Genomic DNA, 22,141 nt, shown 5'->3' with positions numbered 1-22,141 from the left:
TGAAACAATAAAAGTGAAACATTTCTTTAAATTTCGTACCTGGGGGTATCCATAGTATGCCTGTAAAGTGGCGCATGCTTCCCGTGTTTAGAACAGTCCAAGAGCAAAATGACATTTCTAAAGGAAAAAAAACTACTCGTGGCTATAATGAATTGTCGGTCCTGGCAATACGCATAAAAGTCATTGAAAAAAACAGCATGGGATTCCCCCACAGTCCATTACCAGGCCCTTTGGGTCTGGTATGAATATTAAGGGGAACCCCGAACCAAAATATAAAAAAAAAATTGCGTGGGGTTCCCCCCAAATTCCATACCAGGCCCCGATATTAGGGGGAACCCCGTGCCAAAATTTTTTAAAAAAGGGGTGTGGGGGTCCCCCTAAAAATCCATACAAGACCCTTATTCAAGCTCGCAACCTGGCAGGCCGCAGGAAAAGAGGGGGGGTGAGAGAGTGCCCCCCCCTCCTGAACCATAACAGGAAGCCATAGGGATGTCCCCGTGCGTCAGAGGGGGACGGACCGGGTGGCCCGCCCCCTCTGACGCTATGGGGAAGCCATAGGGATGTCCCCGTGCGTCAGAGGGGGGTGGGGTCACCCGGGGACGTCATCGTGTGGCCCCACCCTCAGTTATAAAAGAACTGTCACCTGCGAGGATGCATCATACGGTGGGTGCAGCTTTTTTTTTTTTCGGTCCGTCGGCAGAGCAAGAGAAGAAGTAGGGGTACATTTGTACCCCGTTACCATTTCACACAGGGAGGAAGGCCGGGATCTGGGGGTCCCCTTGTTAAAGGGGGTTTGCAGATTCTGATAAGTTCCCGCCCACAGACCCCCACAACCACCGGGCAAGGGTTGTGGGGATGAGGCCCTTGTCCCCATCAACATGGGGACAAGGTGCTTTGGGGGGCTGTATATATATATATATATATATATATACATATATATATATATATACAGTCAGACTGCTATATATATATATATATATATATATATATATATATATATATATATATATATATCCACAGTATCCAGTTTAGCTAGATCTCACTGCAGACCGTTCCTGCTCTACTGCTTCTTATCTACTTCAGGTAGGCAGTTGACTCAGTTAGCTGCAGTGTTTTTCATATATATACAGTCAGACTGCTATATATATATATATATATATATATATATATATATATATATATATATATATATATATACTGTATCCAGTTTAGCTAGATCTCACTGAGCAGACTGTTCCTGCTGTACTGTTTCTAATATACTTCAGGCAGTTAATTGATTCAGTTAGCTGCAGTGTATTTCATATATACAGTATAAAGGTGTATAAAAGTATTTAGTCAGGCCTGTAATTGTCATCATAGGTATACCTCAACTATGAGAGACAAAATGTGGAAACAAATCCAGACAATCACATTGTCTGATTTTTGAAAGAATTTATTTGCAAATTATGGTGGAAAATAAGTATTTGGTCCCCTACAAACAATCAAGATTTCTGGCTCTCACAGACCTGTATCTTCTTCTTTAAGAGGCTCCTCTGTCCTCCACTCATTACCTGTATTAATGGAACCTGTTTGAACTTGTTATCAGTATAAAAGACACCTGTCCACAACCTCAAACAATCACACTCCAAACTCCACTATGGTGAAGACCTAAGAGCTGTCGAAGGACACCAGAAACAAAATTGTAGACCTGCACCAGGCTGGGAAGACTGAATCTGAAATAGGCAAGCAGCTTGGTGTGAAGAAATCAACTGTGGGAGCAATAATTAGAAAATGGAAGACATACAAGACCACTGATAATCTCCCTCGATCTGGGGCACCACGCAAGATCGTGCCCTGTGGGGTCAAAATGATCGCAAGATCGATGAGCAAAAATCCCAGAACCACACGGGGGGGCCTAGTGAATGACCTGCAGAGAGCTGGGACCAACATAACAAAGGCTACCATCAGTAACACACTACGCCGCCGGGGACTCAGATCTTGCAGTGCCAGACGTGTCCCACTGCTTAAGCCAGTACATGTCCGGGCCCGTCTGAGGTTTGCTAGAGAGCATTTGGATGATCCAGAAGAGGATTGGGAGAATGTCATATGGTCAGATGAAATCAAAGTAGAACTGTTTGGTAGAAACACAACTCGTCGTGTTTGGAGGAGAGAGAATGCTGAGTTGCAACCAAAGAACACCATACCTACTGTGAAGCATGGGGGTGGCAACATCATGCTTCGGGGGGGTTTCTCTGCAAAGGGAACAGGACTACTGATCCATGTACATGAAAGAATGAATGGGGCAATGTATCGTGAGATTTTGAGTGCAAACCTCCTCCCATCAGCAAGGGCATTGAAGATGAAATGTGGCTGGGTCTTTCAGCATGACAATGATCCCAAACACACCGCCCGGGGAACGAAGGAGTGGCATCATAAGAAGCATTTCAAGGTCCTGGAGTGGTCTAGCCAGTCTCCAGATCTCAACCCTATAGAAAACCTTTGGAGACAGTTGAAAGTCCGTGTTGCCCAGCGAGAGCCCCAAAACATCACTGCTCTAGAGGAGATCTGCATGAAGGAATGGGCCAACATACCAGCAACAGTGTGTGACATATGTGTATATCTAGTGTTGACTGCGCTACCATCTAAATCAATGATCTACATATACATCAGTGATTTTCATTAACTCTTAATATCACCACTCAAATCTACCATTCTAAAAAACATATATAAATTGAAATGTATAGAGTCCAGTTTAAATCCACTTGTGTTGATAAAAACGCGGGTCCCTGGATGGGCTCTCCACTTTCGTTGTGCTGTTGTAGTGCTCTAGTTTCTCCTTAGTGCTTAAAGTGACTTTCAGTGCCAACACCACCACCGCATAAAAATTGGCCACTCACCAGATAGAAATACATACAAGCCCTCGGTTCATTAAGGGATAACCAATCTGCTTTAAGCTGTCCCCAATGCCGTTTAGCACGTCAATCTGTCCTCATAGAAAACAAATAGCATTCATAGCGCAATATGCTAAAAAGCATTTATTAAAGATCAAGTAAAAGCAAAGGCTATGCAACTCACATGTTACCGGTGCCCATAAGTCGACACCAAGCTTATCCAGCAGTTTGAATGGATAGTAAGGGTCGCCGTCTCTCTCGTTCGCCGGCGTGCGGAACAAGCCTTGTCCCCGCTCGTCTTCCGGTTTGCGGCTCAGGCCTCACTATCGCCTGACGGGAGATGATGTTGTGGCGTCGCGTGTGAATTCCCAGCAGCCTTGAGGCCTTTGCTGGAGTACGTGTTCATAGACACTTTCAGGCAGGTGACTCAGTGAGGTGCAGTTCATAAAATATATATCCACTGCATTGTAGTCCAGCCAAGCCTATACCTGACTGTGGGCCATTGCTGGAGTACGTGTTCAAAGACACTTTCAGGCAGGTGACTCAGTGAGGTACAGTTCATAAAATATATATCCACTGCATTGTAGTCCAGCCAAGCCTATACCTGACAGTAGGCCATTTCTGGAGTACGTGTTCAAAGACACTTTCAGGCAGGTGACTCAGTGAGCTGCAGTTTATTTAATTTATATACATATACAGGCTTGTATATAAATATAGTCTAGCCAAGCCTATACCTGACAGTAGGCCATTCCTGGAGTGCGTGTTCAAAGACACTTTCAGGAAGGTGACTCAGTGAGGTACAGTTCATAAAATATATATCCACTGCATTGTAGTCCAGCCAAGCCTATACCTGACTGTAGGCCATTTCTGGAGTACGTGTTCAAAGACACGTTCAGCCGGTGACTCAGTGAGGTGAAGTTCATAAAATATATATCCACTGCATTGTAGTCCAGCCAGGCATATACCTGACTGTTGTCCATTCCTGGAGTACGTGTTCAAAGACACTTTCAGGCAGGTGACTCAGTGAGCTGCAGTTCATTTAATTTATATATATATATGCAGGCTTGTATATATATAGTCTAGCCAAGCCTATACCTGACAGTAGGCCATTCCTGGAGTGTGTGTTCAAAGACACTTTCAGGCAGGGGACTCAGTGAGGTACAGTTCATAAAATATATATCCACTGCATTGTAGTCCAGCCAAGCCTATACCTGACTGTAGGCCATTCCTGGAGTACGTGTTGAAAGACACTTTTAGGCAGGTGACTCAGTGAGCTGCAGTTCATTTAATACATATATATATATATATATATATAGTCTAGCCAGGCCTATACCTGACTGTAGGCCGTTCCTGGTGTACTGTTTTTAGTAAACTTCAGGAGTTGTTTTGTTAATCCAATTGTACAGTATGTCTGGAAGGCCACCAAGGAGCGGCAGATGCTCACAGGCCACTAAAAGAGGGCAAGCAGGCTCTGTGTCCACAGCCAACAGTGCTGGTCTTGGACACGGTGCATCCTCAGCATGTGGTCGTGGGATACGCTTGTCCTTTTTTTCGGCAGCTGGCCGTGTTGAGCCACAACATGCAGTAGAGTTGGTAGAGTGGATGGACAAGCCGTCCTCATCCTCCTCATCCTCTGTCACCCAGGCTCAGGGTACTTTGTCTGCCAATGCAGCTGCCAAAACGGCCTCTTCCAACGGCTCAATGTCATCAGTCACTCCTTCACTAGCCCCACCATCACCCCCTGAGGAGTCCCCCGAACTGTTCGACCACAGTGTAGGGTACATGCTGCAGGAGGATGCGCAGCGTTTTGAAGGCTCGTGTGTTCGGCCCATCCCTACTCACTATCAGAAAATTTTCTGACGACAGAATTCAACTTCAGAAGTGACGTAATGTGTTGAATTGTTTTGTATGTGTTCTTTCATTTCTGAGCATGCCTAATCTTGCTCTTCAGATTTTTTTTGTCAGAAAACCATATTAATGGAAAGAAAATCAGACGTTGTGGTCACATCAGACAAAAATTTTCAAGCCTGCACATCCAGTTTTTGTCTGCCGAAAATGTGTAATCGTCTGTCAAAAGCAGCATACTAACGATCAGAAAATCGGCAGATCGTTCATCGGACGAAATTTATCTTCAGATTTTCTGACCGTGTGTAGGGCCTTAAGAAGAAAACCTGTTGAAGTTTGCAAAAGACTTGAGACTGGGGCGGAGGTTCCCCTTCCAGCAGGACAACGACACTAAACATACAGCCAGAGCTACAATGGAATGGTTTAGATCAAAGCATATTCATGTGTTAGAATGGACCAGTCACAGTCCAGACCTAAATCCAATTGAGAATCTGTGGCAAGACTTGAAAATTGCTGTTCACAGACACTCTCCATCCAATCTGACATATTTTGCAAAGAAGAATGGTCAAAAATGTCCCTCTCTAGATGTGCAAAGCTGGTAGAGACATCCCCAAAAAGACTTGCAGCTGTAATTGCAGAGAAAGGGGGTTCTACAAAGTATTGACTCCGGGGGGCGCCATACAAATGTACCCCCCACACTTTTCACTTATTTATTTATAAAAAGAAAATTTAAAGCCATTTATCATTTTCCTTCCACTTCACAATTATGTGCCACTTTGTGTTGGTCTATCACATAAAATACATTTACGTTTTTGGTTGTCACTAAATGTGGAAAATTTCAAGGGGTATGAATACTTTTTCAAGGCACTGTATGTAGTGCCATTGCTGTAAACTACCCTATTCCTGTAAAGCCTGCCCACACATGGAGACCACCACTGTTGGAAAAGATCCTTCACTGCACATCATTCTCTTTTATGTTTTTAGATTTCCACTTTGATTTTCTGTTATGTTTTTATAGCGGTAGTTATTTTCTTCTGTATTAAAGTGTAAAATCAACATGTATTATATTGTTATATTGCAGCTTACCAATTCTTAGATGTGATGTCTGAATTCATTTTCTTTTTTGAGCTTTTTTTCTTTTATTTTCACCTAGTGATCCTGTAAGTCTGCTGTTTTTTAACAGAACAAGCTTTCCTGCAGATGTAGCAGTTAGGGGGTCGAGACAAACCCGTTAACACTGATAGAGGTGCTTACAATGATCTGCTTTTATTCCTTTATGCAAAGCTTTTATCCCAAAAGGAAAAAAAACTGTTTGCTGTAACTTCTTAAAAAGTGTTGGCTGGAGTTTGGCTTTAATTTGTTAGTGTATCTAAATCTGCTAGTACATCTAGCACTCCTCTCCCCCCAGACTGACAATGCTGCTGTCCAAATGTACCCCCCTGTACTCCTTCATCCAGAGTGGGGGGCACGCTAATATAGGAGGAAACGACAGGGTAAAATCCAAAGAAAAAGAAAACAAATGCAGACACCACAACTAAGGATTGGTAAAAGCTGCAATATGTAATGTTTTTGGGTTTAATACGGCTTTAAATTTAGCCCAGGTGTTCATAAAACATCCATAAGGTGCTTTAGTAACACGTTTGGAAAGGTAAATGTACTCATTATTTGTTCCTCTAATCATAGATCTACTCTCTCTGTTTACTCAGCTCGGAAAAGTCTGGATGAAATATGTAAAATCGATAAACACATAATATTTAGAGACAGAGCTAAGGTGGAATTCGGAAAGTTGGAGAAAGTTGCTGGTGAACGATATTATCTAGTGAACAACACGAATGACATTTTTATGACTCCCTATGATGCAGAAGAAATTGTGAGGAGAGCAAAGTCCTTAGTGGGGAAGAAGTTTGGTTATAGCATGATTGGCAAGAACTGTGAACACTTTGTGAATTACGTACGATATGAAGAGGAATTCTCTAAGCAGGTACAGAAAACATACACAGAAAGTGGTTGAAAGCAATGCAGGCAGTAGAGAAATAGGTCACCTTTACCGAAAAATCTGTAAGGTGAACTTACACAGGTCCCCCCCCCCCTGGTCCCGCTGACCTGGACCGCGGCAATCTCCTGTTCTAAGCCCCGGTATATCCGCGTCAGAAGCCCGGGAGTTAGAAATCCTCTCTCCATCCTCTCCGTCTTCTCCATAGCAGACAGGACGGGCTATATACGGCTGCTGATTGGTCGGCATCACCCATGTGATGGCGCTGACCAATTAGAATGCTCCAAAATGTCCGTTTTGGACTTTTAGCTCAGGGGATTTCTAAGACCAGGACACTTGGTGCGGATATACCTGGGACTTAGAACCAGAGATTGCCACCGTCCAGGTCAGCCGGCCTGGGGTGGGGGTGGGGTCGAGGTGAGGGACCTGTGTAAGTTCACCTTACAGAGTTTTCTGTAAAGGTGAACTTACCCTTTAAGTCTTTATCCTGTTTTCAAACCTATTTTCATAAGTTGGATGATCTACAAATGAATGTTTATTTAAACCCAAAATCAAAAATGTAATATATTGCAGGTTATCCGTCTTAGATATAGTACCTGCATTGGTTTCCATTCTTTAGGGTTTTTTCTTTTATTGTCACCTGGTGATGCTGCCTGTAAACCACTTCTTGTTCTAGACAGTGACAACTTTCACTGACTGTACTGCATCTATAGAAATGCAGCCTTGTCTCTCTTGATTTTGACTATAAACATCCAGCGCTCATTGGTGTCCATTTATGAAGCAGTGATCAGCGGTGATCCAGAGGATCGCCGCTGATCACAGTCCATAAACAGTTTATTAAAAACGAGATAATCGGGGGGAGTAGTGTTTGAACATGTTCTCCCGCCGATGATATCTGCACATGGAGAATCCTCATTGACTGACACGATAACGGCCAGTTTATGAAGCTGTGATCTCAGCACTTCACTGGCGATCTGAGTCAGAATTAATCCTCCCCAATTCACCAGTTCAGAGGTGGAGAATCGGGGAGTGAAGAGGGAATCTGGGGGGATCTGAGGGGGAAGGAGGAAGATTTTTAACTTCCTTCTATCTCGTTCAGACCCCCCAACACTGTAACCATGTCCCCCTGTCATATTTATGTGTGTGTGTATATATATTTATATATATAATGTGTGTGTGTATATATATATAAAATGTAGGGGGACTCCTTATTTTTTTTAACATTAACCACTCCGTCTGTCAGTGTATTGAGCGGTGATAATTTATCACTGTTTAATAAACTGACATCTCGGTGTCTCGGTGAATTTCTGGTACTGTAATCTCATAAAGTCTCACGAGATTCCAGTTTTAGGGGCCGTTCTCCATTGTTGGAAGCGTTTGTAGATCGCTTCACTCCTCCGAAGGTGAAGCGATCTACAAAGCTTCATAAACAGGCACACAGAGGAGAAAGATCTCCTCTGTAAATGCTGGAGAATGAAGCAGTGAATAGATTTCACTGCTTCATAAACGGACACCTCATCTCCATATCACAGGGGAGAGATGTTTTGTAGTCTACAAAAGAAAGCTGAAAAAATTATAACAGCATTGTAGAGCTGCACGATCCTGGCCAAAATGAGAATCACGATTTTTTTGCTTAGCATAAAAAGATCACAATTCTCTCCTGATTAAGGATGAGCTCCGGCGTGTTCGCACACTCCACGTGCCGAGCCCGCCAGGAAGTCGGCACTGCAAAGCGCTAATCACAGGCAGTGAGACATTTTCCCGATGTGTGGCTGCAGAGATTGGGAAATGTCTTACTGCCTGTGATTAGGGCAGCACCCTGCCGACTTCCTGGCGGGCTCGGCACGTGGAGTATGTGAACACGCTGGAGCTCATCCTTACGATTCTCGCGACGTAAAATCTTTCACATTATACAAAAAAAAAGGTCTAACTTTACTGGTTAGTTCGTTTTTTTTTTTTATTATTCATTAAAGTAATTTTTATTTGAAAGACCACTGCGCAAATACAGTGTGAAAAAAATATTTCAACAACCACCATTTTATTCTCTAGGATGTCTACTAAAAAATATATATATAATGTTTGGGGGTTCTAAGTATTTTTCTAGCAAAAAAAAATTATTTTAACTTGAAACCAACAAATGTCAGAAAAAGGTTTAGTGTTTAAACTTTTTTCACACACAAAGTCTATTCCATTGACAAATTGTTACAATGTTTATACTTGAGAGCCCATTCACACAGGGGTAACACGACTTCCAGCGCGACTTTGGGAGGCAACTTGGACACGACTTGAGTATGAATCACAGCGCGACTTGGGGCAACTTACAACACAACTTGAAGTCGCCTTCAGGACAGGGAACTTTACAAGTGGCCAATCAGAGCTTATCAGCTGTGTGTGAGAAGGAGGGGGCTGGCTGTTTAGTGGAGTAAATTACTTTCTGTTTCCTTTCTGCTTCCTGTAAAGTTGCCTCAGTATGAACAGTGATCAGACTTGGAGGCAACTTCCATTGAAATCAATGGGTACAAGTCGCCTTCTAGTCGGATTGAAGTAGTACGGGAACCTTTTCTGAAGTCGGAGCGACTGCAGTAGTGTGCATTAAGACGGATCCATTCACTTACATTGATTTTTTCATGTAGCGCGACTAGGGGCGACTTGAAGTCGGATCCAAAGTTGCCCCTCTGTGAATGGAGCCTAAGTGCAACTGATAAAGAATGTTTTGATTCTTGGCAGACTGCCCAGTTTTTCTCTTCCTTTCTTTTGAGGGCTGTAGCTTCAGAAGAGCAGAGAGAATTCTTTGCATAGAAAGAATTGTGAAACACTTTAGTCAAGATCGTGATAACGATTCTTGACTATTAATTGTGCAGCTCTACAGCATTATTTAGGATTTTAGTGGACACCCTTCCAGAACCCTGCCCAAGTGCATGCAGTGGCCCTTTACAATGTAATCAGCTGTGTCCAAGCCCAGCTGATCACATGTAAACAGACTTGCAGATTATCGGCAGTCCTTTCCTTACGCGCTGTGTCTGTCAGTATATTCCTTACATTGGTAAAGCTTATCAGTGCCCATCAGTGCAACCTCATCAGTGCAACCTCATCAGTGCCCATTATTGCAGCCTCTTCAGCGCTCATCAGTGAAGAAGAAATATTACTTATTTGCAAAATTTTATAACAGAAACAAAAAAAAAGTATTTTTTTTCAAAATCTTCTGTCTTTTTTAGGTTGTTTAGCAAAAAATAAAAAACCCAGTGGTGATTACATACTACCAAAAGAAAGCTCTATTTGTGTGAAAGAAAATGTTAAAAATGTCATTTGGGTACAGTGTTGCATAATCGCGCAATTATCATTCAAAGTGTGACAGCGCTGAAAACTGAAAATTGGCCTGGGAAGGAAGGGGGTGAAAGTGCCCGGAAGTGGTTAAGATGCACATTTTGACAAATACACCAAATTTAGAAAGGCTAATGCAAATAAAATCTTAAAATGGTTGTAAACCCCAGTCATGGAATTTGAACAAAGCACATATATCTGTACTGTTTACTTATCTATCTCCAAAAATCTAATGCTGCGTAAACACGAGCGGAATTTTCGCTGGAAAAATCTTGGATGGTTTTTCCGACGGGATTCCGCTCAAGCTTGGCTTGCATACACACGGTCACACAAAAGTTCTCTGAACTTTCGCCGTCAAGAACGCGGTGACGGACAACACGACGACGAGCTGAGAAAATGAAGTTCAATGCTTTCGAGCATGCTTCAAATTGTTTCCGAGCATGCGTAGGAATTTTGCGCTTCGAAATTGGTACAGACGATCAGAATTTCCGATCAGAACTTTTTCCGACCGAAAAATTAAGAACATGCTCTCAATCTTTTGCTGGCTGGAATTCCGCCAGCAAAAGTCCGATGGAGCATACACACAGTCGCGTTTCGACTAACAAGTCTTCCACAGGGGCATATGTGCCCCTGTGAAAGACTTATTAGTCGAAACGCGTTGGACCAGCACCTCCTGCTTCCCACATTGCCTTTTTTTGTGATCACCCTTTTCATTATATGGTATTTTACCTTTAATAAACCTATCTTGGTTGACCTACGCCACATGGAGTTCTTTTTTCTCTTGTTTCCTCATGCTGGAGTACTGATGACCATCTTTGGACCACCTTCATTTTTGGACCTGTTTGGTAGCCGTTAGCCTTGGAACCCTCGTTTGGAACCATCACCCAACCCCATGTGGATTGGAGTTTGCGGCCTGCAGGAGACCATTCAGTTTGGCATCACCACTGGGGATCCAGTATCCCAAAGCCCTATAGAGGCACTACCGTACGTGCGTCCAACCGATCCAGTAAGAGTATCCATCCTTCTATCTGAATGTCTTCTCCTATTCATTGGTGCATTTTCTACTTTGGTTGAAGATTGAGGAGAAAGTTCCCCAACCATTGGACACTTCACACTTTACATGTGGACTTTTGGTCCCCTTTTTTTTGTTTATTGCCATTACTTCACAGCACTTTGGGGTTTATTTTGATGTTATACAATATTTATTGTTCACCCATTTTTTTGCATCCATCTCGCCTTTGTGATTGAAGTGTTTTGGATGCATATATATATATATTTTTTATTCATTCACTTATACATTAATATTTAGTGATATACTTATTGTTTGAATTCTTGACTAGACTTGTTTTTTTTGTGTGTCAGCAGCTTTTTTCACGCTTCATTGGGTTTAGCGCAGTATTTTCACCCTTCTTCCACACATTTCAGATAAAAGTGGTCTCTGCGGCGGATTCGCAGCGAGATCACTTTTATCAGCGGCGGGAGGTTCCCTCCGCCGCTTACCGGAGGTGGTCGTGTCCTGTCCCCTGTTAGGTATGGAGCTGAGTGAGGGGAATATGGCTCCCAACCAGCTCCATACCATTGCAGGGTGAAAGTGATGTCAAAATGTCACTTCAGCCCATAGCTCTTAAAGAGCCATTTTTTATTTATTTTTTTTCCTTGTCAAAAGAAGTTTATTGAGTATACAATGTTATAAAGATACATAAAGTAAGTTTATAAGGATCTATAAAGTAAGCTCATTGTTTTACAGTAGGGTTTATATAGGAAAATATCATGAAATTTCCTTGTCAAAAGAAGTTTATTGAGTATACAATGTTATAAAGATACATAAAGTAAGTTTACAAGGATCTATAAAGTAAGCTCATTGTTTTACAGTAGGGTTTATATAGGTAAATATCATGAAATTTCAAATATTAAACATTGGGTTCACGTAAACCTAAATTAAAGATATATATCATTTCCTTAGTTACTTTTGTAGGTATTTAAATGATTTATACCTACTATACATATTGTTTACAAGTAGAGTGTATATAGGTCAAATAAATTCTGATAATGAGCTTTAATTGTAAGGTGGAGAAAAAGAAAGAGAAAGAAGAAAAAGGGTTGAAAGGTAGAGGTATGGTCCACAAGGTTGTCCCGCTCGTCAGTTTATTATTCTTTTTAGTTCTCTTTGAAGCCTTAGAATGGGTGTCTCTGTAAGTCATTTAATCTGTTACCATGGCAACAAGACAGAGTCATTGAAATTTGACAGGAACTGTTGTTTTATCCAAGGGTGCCAAAGTTTTTCAAATTTTGGAATTTGATTTTGATCGATGGCTACCATCTTAGCATGGGACATTGTATTATTCATTCTGTGAATTGTTTCTGCTAGTACCAATGTAGGAGATTTCCATGCCTTGGCCACTGTTTGTTTTGCAGCCGTTATTAGTTGGATCATAAGTTTGAATTGAGAGAGTGTTAACCATTCCGGTTTTAGATTAAGTAAAGTTAAATATGGATCTGGTTGTATTATCTTTTTAAATATTTTAGATGCAATCACGAAAACTTCCTTCCAGAAGGTTTGGATTACTGGGCACGTCCACCATATGTGTAAATATGTGCCTATTTCTGGGCATCCTCGAAAACAAAGAGCTGAGGTATTAGGTGAATATTTTGCCACTCTAGCGGGTACAAGGTACCAGCGAGTTAGGACTTTATAATTTGTCTCCAGTGCTAAGATGTTGGGTGAAGATGACTTAGATGTGAGCCATATGTTAGACCAGTCCGTGTCTTCTAAAGTTCGTCCCAGGTCCTCCTCCCACCTCTGAACGTAAGAGGGTCTATTAAGATTTGCTACTCCATATAATTGATTATAAAGTGAAGAAATTGTACCTTTAGCAAGTGGATCTTTTGTACAGATTGATTCAAAAATGGATAATTGGGATAATGGTGTATCCCCCTTTAGGAATGGTGTATAGAAATTTTTGATTTGGAGATATCTAAATATCTCAGAGTTTGGTAGATCATATTTTTCTCTAAGCGATGGGAATGAAAGGAATGATTTAGATGCTATGAAGTCATTTAGTGTCTGAATGCCTGATGTTGTCCAAGCTTTAAAAGAATTTGGGTAGATCCATGCCGGATAAAAGGCCGGATTTCTGATAAAAGAAAGGAGAGGATTGTGTGGAGATTGTAACTGATATTTGGTTTTTAGTTTATCCCAGAGAGATAAGAAGTGTTTAGTTATGGGATTATGAATTTTAAAGCGGTCTTTAGGATCAAGCCATAATAAATTTGATATTAATAGAGGGTCATTTTCTGAAGCCTCTATAAATACCCATAATGGGATTTCCTGTTTTGCATGGTATTTGGACAGACTGGCCAAATGTGCTGCTCTGTAGTAGTTAGTAAAATTAGGGTATCCCAGGCCTCCTTTATTTTTGGGAAGATGTAGTGTGTGTATAGGTATACGTGGTTTAGAAGAGCCCCATATAAACGAAGTTGCTCTTTTTTGTACTATTCTCAAAAAATAGGAAGGAATTGGAATAGGGAGGACTCTGAATAGATAAAGCAATTTGGGTAGAATAGTCATTTTGATTGCATTAATTTTCCCTATCCAGGATAAAGGAAGTTGCGACCATTGTTTTATTAGATTTGTGATCTGTCTTAATACAGGAGGATAATTGGTTGAGAATAAGTCAGAATGAGATGCTGTTAAATGAATTCCAAGATATGGGATTGATTTTTCTGCCCATGTGAATGGGAGTGCAGCCTTAGCCGGGATCAATTCCATGTTTGTGAGTGAAATATTAAGCACTAGGCATTTCTTAGGATTAATCATAAGGCCGGATAGGGCTGCAAATCCATCAAGAGCTGGTATTAAGTTAGGACCAGAGACCTGTGGTGATGATAGAAAAAGTAATATATCGTCTGCAAATATACATAATTTGTGTGTAATACCTCCTACTTCAATGCCAGTTATAGTTTGGTTTGTTCTGATGTATTGGGCCATGGGTTCGAGTATAAGGGCAAATAATAAGGGAGATAATGGGCAACCCTGTCGGGTACCTCTTTCGATATTAAAGGCTTCAGATTTGTATCCAGCATATTTTATATAGGCTTTGGGTTTATTATATAATGCTTTGATCCATGTTAAAAAGTGGGGTCCAAAACCCCATTTTTGTAATGAATATTGCATATATTGCCAGGATACTGTGTCAAATGCCCTCTTAATATCGAGAGATAGAAAACATAAAGGGATTTTCCGTTTTTTAGCAATATGTGCCAATAACACTGCCCTGCGTATATTATCGCCTGCCTGTCTATTTGGCATGAAGCCTACTTGATCTCTATGTATTAATTTTCCTATAATGCTATTGAGGCGTTTTGCTATTATTTTTGCTAATAATTTAATATCGAGGTTTAACAGAGAGATAGGCCGATAATTCACACAGGAAGTATCATCAGAAAGGGGTTTTGGGATCATACAAACAATTGCCATTAGTGTTTCTTGCCGAAAAGAATGTCCATCTAGAAGTTTGTTAAAAGTTTCAGTGAGAATGGGAGAGAGTATTTCTGAGAATGTTTTATAGTATAAAGCCGAGTAGCCGTCTGGGCCTGGTCTTTTGTTAAGTTTTAGGTCTTTTATGGCGTTAGCAACTTCATCTATAGTTATAGGCTCATCCAAACTGCTTTTTTGATTCTGAGATAACTCAGGTAAGTTTATTTTTGAGAAGAAGGATTCAGCTTCTGTAGGATTAAATTCATTGTTTGTCTTGTATAAAGTTGCGAGATGTGAGTGAAATTTATGGACTATTTTAACTGGATTACAAGTGTAAACATTTTTTGATAATTTCAAACGTATTGGTTTGAAAGATTTGTTAGTTGAATTTAATGCCCGAGCCAAATATGTACCTGGTTTGTTTGTATTCATGTAGAAATTGTGTTTGGAGCGTTTGAGGGATTTATCAACTGACTCAGTGAGAAATAGATCGTATTCCAATCTAGATTTTTCCAGATGAGATTTTGTACTCTGAGATGGATTATCTTGAAATGATATGTAGGCTGCATTAAAATTGAGTTCTAGTTTTTTTGCTAGATTTTTGCGTTCCCGTTTAAATAGTGCCATTTGTCTTTGTATTGTACCACGCAAGACAGGCTTATGAGCTTCCCACAGTGTTATTGGGGAGACGTCTGTTGTATTATTAATTGATATGTATTCCTTTAAAGCTTGTTCAATGGCCATCTGATGTAGTGGGTGTTTGAGCATTATGTCCGGTAAGTACCACGTTGGGTCATGCGCTTTTGGTATGGCTGAGGCTATAGTAGTGTATACTGCATTATGGTCAGACCACGGAATCGGAATTATATCTGATGCAATAATTTCTGGTATCATTCCTATTGTTAGAAAAATATGATCTATTCTGGTGAAGGTTTGATGAGGGTGCGAGAAATAAGTGAATTTCTTTTTCATTGGGTTACTTTCTCTCCATGAATCTACCAGATTGTATTTGGAAAGAAGTTGAGAAAAAGGTAATCTAGAGGTTATTTTGGATGGTGTAAAAGGTGATTTATCTAGAAATGGGAGGAGGACCTGGTTCGAATCCCCACACATTATCACTGTTCATATTTTGTGTGTATTAATCACTTGTAATATATGTGAGAGGAATGGTGTAGGTTGTTTGTTAGGAGCGTAGTAGGAAATCACAGTGATTGCTGTATCCATTATATAACCCATGAGTATCAGGTATCTACCTTCTGGGTCTTTAATTTCTGATGATAAGGTGAATGGTGTGGATCGGTGAAATGCAATTAGAGTTCCCCTTTGCTTGGTACAGGCAGAAGCCGTGCAAATTTGTTGATAAAAAGGAGAAATATATTTTGGAGTAGAATCTTTGGTGAAGTGTGTTTCTTGGAGGCATACTATGTGAGCCTTCTTGTTATGGAAAGTACGGAAGGCTTTGGTCCTTTTTTGAGGGACATTTATTCCCTGAACATTCAGGGAAAGTATATTCAGTGGTGCCATGGCAATAGATCAAATAGTTTTGACTTACTTTTTGTTATGCAGAGCTGACTGCGCAGATCAACCTGTGTGGACTGAAGAGATGAATAGATAGAAAAGAAACCAGTGAATTCTGGAGTAAAGAGTAAACAAAAAACATATGAGATTAAATGATACATTGTATAAATTATTTTTTGCAAGTAATCACAATTTACCCGTGAAAGAGAGTAAATATCTCTCTCAGGGGAATAAGTGCCTTCGTCACACTCCCACATAATATGATTGGGAGAATGAGGAGGGCTAATGGGGGTACACGGATCTTCCGCTTACAGGAGAGAAGTGCTATGTCAAAAGACATCAAAATGATGTTTCATTAATTGGAGTGCAGAATATAGTTTTTGTTGAAATTATTTATTCCAGGGTGGTTGTATATGGTTAGTCTTGCCCTAGGCTAAATAATTCAGTTAGAAAGGTACTGTTAATAACTTTGGTATTGATGCAGATAGTTTGAATTATTTTGGGATTTTAACCATTTTAGAGTAAACAATTACATATTTTATTCATATGCAACTGTTTAGATATGTTAACTCATAAAATTGAGGTTGTATTGCTTCAGATTAGAATAAACAAAAACATAATTCTAGGAACTAGTTAGATATTAATATATTTGTTTTAAGAAAAGAAAGAAAAAGCTTCCATTACTTCTGGATTATTGAACATATTTGTCCTAAAAAGTAATAAATCTATTATTACCTGATAATATATAACTGAACAAGAATTTCCTTATTTCACTTATATATTCTAAGGCTATATGAATCAGAAGTAATAAGAAATATAACTGGAATGTAACATGATCCCATACAGTGTGTGACTATCAGAATGCAGTTACATTCAGTTATAAATATAGGTTTTTTATAGAGAACCATCTCTTAGTATAATAAATGAAGAGATATCAGGAATTAGGATGTCAGTCCATTGAATCTTCTTGGTCCATGGATGATGTGGCATAACGGCCTCTTTTGTGAGAATGATGATTCCCATTTTGTTCTGAAATTTTCTGGGTGCTGCCTGAAGGTGAAGATGACGCCATTCTTCTGCTTGTGGGAGAGTTGCTGCTTGTGGGTTCTGTCAGATTTAATTTTAAAAGGGTTTGTTGTAGTTCATCTGCTGATCTGCTTCTGTAAATTGTACCTTGGTAGTTAAATCTGACTGAAAAGGGGAAGCCCCATTGATACATAATATTGTGGCGTTGCAGTTCCATTAGTTGGGGTTTCATGGATCGTCTTTTAGTAATAGTAAGTTGGGATAGGTCAGCAAAAATTTGATAATTGTGTCCTTGAAAATTAAGTTCCTTTTTTTCTCTTGCAGCAATTAGTATTTGTTCTTTCGTTCTGTAATAATGAAATTTTGTGATTATATCACGTGGGGGTCCATCTTTCTTTTTGGCTGTGAGGGCTCTGTGTACTCTGTCCAGTTCTAAACGTTCAATAGGGATATCTGGCTTTAGTTCTTGTAATAGAACAGTAATAGTAGATTGCAGGTCTGTCACAGTTTCAGGTATTCCCCTTATGCGCAAGTTTGAACGTCTGGCTCTATTTTCGTAATCTTCGAGCTTAGTTTGAAGTATTAAATTCTCTTTTTTTAATTGTTCCAATTCTGTTATATTTTCTTGGGTTGTAATTTCAATTTCATCCATTTTTATTTCTAAGGCTGCGGTGCGGTTTCCCAGCTCTCTTATTTCTTTGGTTAGGCTTTTTGTTATTTGGTCTGAGGTTTGTTTTAAAGCCTTATGAAGCATCTTTTCAAATTGTAATAATATTTCTGGGGATACTGAGGAGGCTTGTGGAGAAGTTTGTGAGAGGATTTGTTCTGTATCTGACTCAAATGGAGAGTCTTGCTGTGACATTTTCTGTCTGTGAGAGCGCCCTGATGCTGTATCTTGTGAGGTGACTGGAGCTGCTTCAGCTGCAGTGAGTGCCTGTGAGCTCTTTGTGAGGTGATTTTTATTTCTGCCACGGTTTCCTCCCAGTACCATATTTCCTGCCCAAACTTTCACAGTTTGTTCCCTGGGGCAAAAAGGTTCAAATGGATACCTTTTGAGCCTGCAGGCTCCGCTTTGTCCTTCTCTTCTCTCCTCAGCGATGTGGAGCTCTAACAATGCATGTCTGCTCTGCTAGGCTCCGCCTCCTGCCCCCCTGAAAATATCATGAAATTTCAAATATTAAACATTGGGTTCACGTAAACCTAAATTAAAGATATATATCATTTCCTTAGTTACTTTTGTAGGTATTTAAATGATTTATAACTACTATACATATTGTTTACAAGTAGTGTGTATATAGGTCAAATAAATTCTGATAATGAGCTTTAATCGTAAGGTGGAGAAAAGGAAAGAGAAAGAAGAAAAAAGGGTTGAAAGGTAGAGGTATGGTCCACAAGGTTGTCCCGCTCGTCAGTTTATTATTCTTTTTAGTTCTCTTTGAAGCCTTAGAATGGATGTCTCTGTAAGTCATTTAATCTGTTACCATGGCAACAGGACAGAGTCATTGAAGTTTGACAGGAACTGTTGTTTTATCCAAGGATGCCAAAGTTTTTCAAATTTTGGAATTTGATTTTGATCGATGGCTACCATCTTAGCATGGGACATTGTATTATTCATTCTGTGAATTGTTTCTGCTAGTACCAATGTAGGAGATTTCCATGCCTTGGCCACTGTTTGTTTTGCAGCCGTTATTAGTTGGATCATAAGTTTGAATTGAGAGAGTGTTAACCATTCCGGTTTTAGATTAAGTAAAGTTAAATATGGATCTGGTTGTATTATTTTTTTAAATATTTTAGATGCAATCACGAAGACTTCCTTCCAGAAGGTTTGGATTACTGGGCACGTCCACCATATGTGTAAATATGTGCCTATTTCTGGGCATCCTCGAAAACAAAGAGCTGAGGTATTAGGTGAATATTTTGCCACTCTAGCGGGTACAAGGTACCAGCGAGTTAGGACTTTATAATTTGTCTCCAGTGCTAAGATGTTGGGTGAAGATGACTTAGATGTGTGCCATATGTTAGACCAGTCCGTGTCTTCTAAAGTTCGTCCCAGGTCCTCCTCCCACCTCTGAACGTAAGAGGGTCTATTAAGATTTGCTACTCCATATAATTGATTATAAAGTGATGAAATTGTACCTTTAGCAAATGGATCTTTTGTACAGATTGATTCAAAAATGGATAATTGGGATAATGGTGTATCCCCCTTTAGAAATGGTGTATAGAAATTTTTGATTTGGAGATATCTAAATATCTCAGAGTTTGGTAGATCATATTTTTCTCTAAGCGATGGGAATGAAAGGAATGATTTAGATGCTATGAAGTCATTTAGTGTCTGAATGCCTGATGTTGTCCAAGCTTTAAAAGAATTTGGGTAGATCCATGCCGGATAAAAGGCCGGATTTCTGATAAAAGAAAGGAGAGGATTGTGTGGAGATTGTAACTGATATTTGGTTTTTAGTTTATCCCAGAGAGATAAGAAGTGTTTAGTTATGGGATTATGAATTTTAAAGCGGTCTTTAGGATCAAGCCATAATAAATTTGATATTAATAGAGGGTCATTTTCTGAAGCCTCTATAAATACCCATAATGGGATTTCCTGTTTTGCATGGTATTTGGACAGACTGGCCAAATGTGCTGCTCTGTAGTAGTTAGTAAAATTAGGATATCCCAGGCCTCCTTTATTTTTGGGAAGATGTAGTGTGTGTATAGGTATACGTGGTTTAGAAGAGCCCCATATAAACGAAGTTGCTCTTTTTTGTATTATTCTCAAAAAATAGGAAGGAATTGGAATAGGGAGGACTCTGAATAGATAAAGCAATTTGGGTAGAATAGTCATTTTGATTGCATTAATCTTCCCTATCCAGGATAAAGGAAGTTGCGACCATTGTTTTATTAGATTTGTGATCTGTCTTAATACAGGAGGATAATTGGTTGAGAATAAGTCAGAATGAGATGCTGTTAAATGAATTCCAAGATATGGGATTGATTTTTCTGCCCATGTGAATGGGAGTGCAGCCCTAGCCGGGATCAATTCCATGTTTGTGAGTGAAATATTAAGCACTAGGCATTTCTTAGGATTAATCATAAGGCCGGATAGGGCTGCAAATCCATCAAGAGCTGGTATTAAGTTAGGACCAGAGACCTGTGGTGATGATAGAAAAAGTAATATATCGTCTGCAAATATACATAATTTGTGTGTAATACCTCCTACTTCAATGCCAGTTATAGTTTGGTTTGTTCTGATGTATTGGGCCATGGGTTCGAGTATAAGGGCAAATAATAAGGGAGATAATGGGCAACCCTGTCGGGTACCTCTTTCGATATTAAAGGCTTCAGATTTGTATCCAGCATATTTTATATAGGCTTTGGGTTTATTATATAATGCTTTGATCCATGTTAAAAAGTGGGGTCCAAAACCCCATTTTTGTAATGAATATTGCATATATTGCCAGGATACTGTGTCAAATGCCCTCTTAATATCGAGAGATAGAAAACATAAAGGGATTTTCCGTTTTTTAGCAATATGTGCCAATAACACTGCCCTGCGTATATTATCGCCTGCCTGTCTATTTGGCATGAAGCCTACTTGATCTCTATGTATTAATTTTCCTATAATGCTATTGAGGCGTTTTGCTATTATTTTTGCTAATAATTTAATATCGAGGTTTAACAGAGAGATAGGCCGATAATTCACACAGGAAGTATCATCAGAAAGGGGTTTTGGGATCATACAAACAATTGCCATTAGTGTTTCTTGCCGAAAAGAATGTCCATCTAGAAGTTTGTTAAAAGTTTCAGTGAGAATGGGAGAGAGTATTTCTGAGAATGTTTTATAGTATAAAGCCGAGTAGCCGTCTGGGCCTGGTCTTTTGTTAAGTTTTAGGTCTTTTATGGCGTTAGCAACTTCATCTATAGTTATAGGCTCATCCAAACTGCTTTTTTGATTCTGAGACAACTCAGGTAAGGTTATTTTTGAGAAGAAGGATTCAGCCTCTGTAGGATTAAATTCATTGTTAGTCTTGTATAAAGTTGCGAGATGTGAGTGAAATTTATGGACTATTTTAACTGGATTACAAGTGTAAACATTTTTTGATAATTTCAAACGTATTGGTTTGAAAGATTTGTTAGTTGAATTTAATGCCCGAGCCAAATATGTACCTGGTTTGTTTGTATTCATGTAGAAATTGTGTTTGGAGCGTTTGAGGGATTTATCAACTGACTCCGTGAGAAATAGATCGTATTCCAATCTAGATTTTTCCAGATGAGATTTTGTACTCTGAGATGGATTATCTTGAAATGATATGTAGGCTGCATTAAAATTGAGTTCTAGTTTTTTTGCTAGATTTTTGCGTTCCCGTTTAAATAGTGCCATTTGTCTTTGTATTGTACCACGCAAGACAGGTTTATGAGCTTCCCACAGTGTTATTGGGGAGATGTCTGTTGTATTATTAATTGATATGTATTCCTTTAAAGCTTGTTCAATGGCCATCTGATGTAGTGGGTGTTTGAGCATTATGTCCGGTAAGTACCACGTTGGGTCATGCGCTTTTGGTATGGCTGAGGCTATAGTAGTGTATACTGCATTATGGTCAGACCACGGAATCGGAATTATATCTGATGCAATAATTTCTGGTATCATTCCTATTGTTAGAAAAATATGATCTATTCTGGTGAAGGTTTGATGAGGGTGCGAGAAATAAGTGAATTTCTTTTTCATTGGGTTACTTTGTCTCCATGAATCTACCAGATTGTATTTAGAAAGAAGTTGAGAAAAAGGTAATCTAGAGGTTATTTTGGATGGTGTAAAAGGTGATTTATCTAGAAATGGGAGGAGGACCTGGTTCGAATCCCCACACATTATCACTGTTCCTATTTTGTGTGTATTAATCACTTGTAATATATGTGAGAGGAATGGTGTAGGTTGTTTGTTAGGGGCGTAGTAGGAAATCACAGTGATTGCTGTATCCATTATATAACCCATGAGTATCAGGTATCTACCTTCTGGGTCTTTAATTTCTGATGATAAGGTGAATGGTGTGGATCGGTGAAATGCAATTAGAGTTCCCCTTTGCTTGGTACAGGCAGAAGCCG

At 39.7% G+C, this 22,141-nt stretch overlaps 1 protein-coding gene across 3 annotated transcripts in view; it reads left to right on the top strand.

The window, feature by feature from the left end:
• Window positions 1–22,141, top strand: part of LOC141147251 (phospholipase A and acyltransferase 3-like) — a 129,356-nt gene that overhangs the window by 71,649 nt on the left and 35,566 nt on the right. For 2 of the 3 annotated variants that reach the window (XM_073634452.1, XM_073634451.1), the window contains exon 5: window positions 6,422–6,696. The exons of the other annotated variant lie outside the window; for it this stretch is intronic. In XM_073634452.1, coding sequence (XP_073490553.1) covers window positions 6,422–6,696 — 275 coding nt within the window. The remainder of the gene's footprint in view (window positions 1–6,421; window positions 6,697–22,141) is intronic. 3 annotated transcript variants of the gene reach the window in all.

The sequence above is a fragment of the Aquarana catesbeiana genome, linkage group LG06 (genome assembly GCF_042186555.1).
Source record: "Aquarana catesbeiana isolate 2022-GZ linkage group LG06, ASM4218655v1, whole genome shotgun sequence".
In the NCBI taxonomy this organism is placed as follows: domain Eukaryota; kingdom Metazoa; phylum Chordata; class Amphibia; order Anura; family Ranidae; genus Aquarana; species Aquarana catesbeiana.
This window is presented reverse-complemented; position numbering and strand designations above follow the sequence as displayed.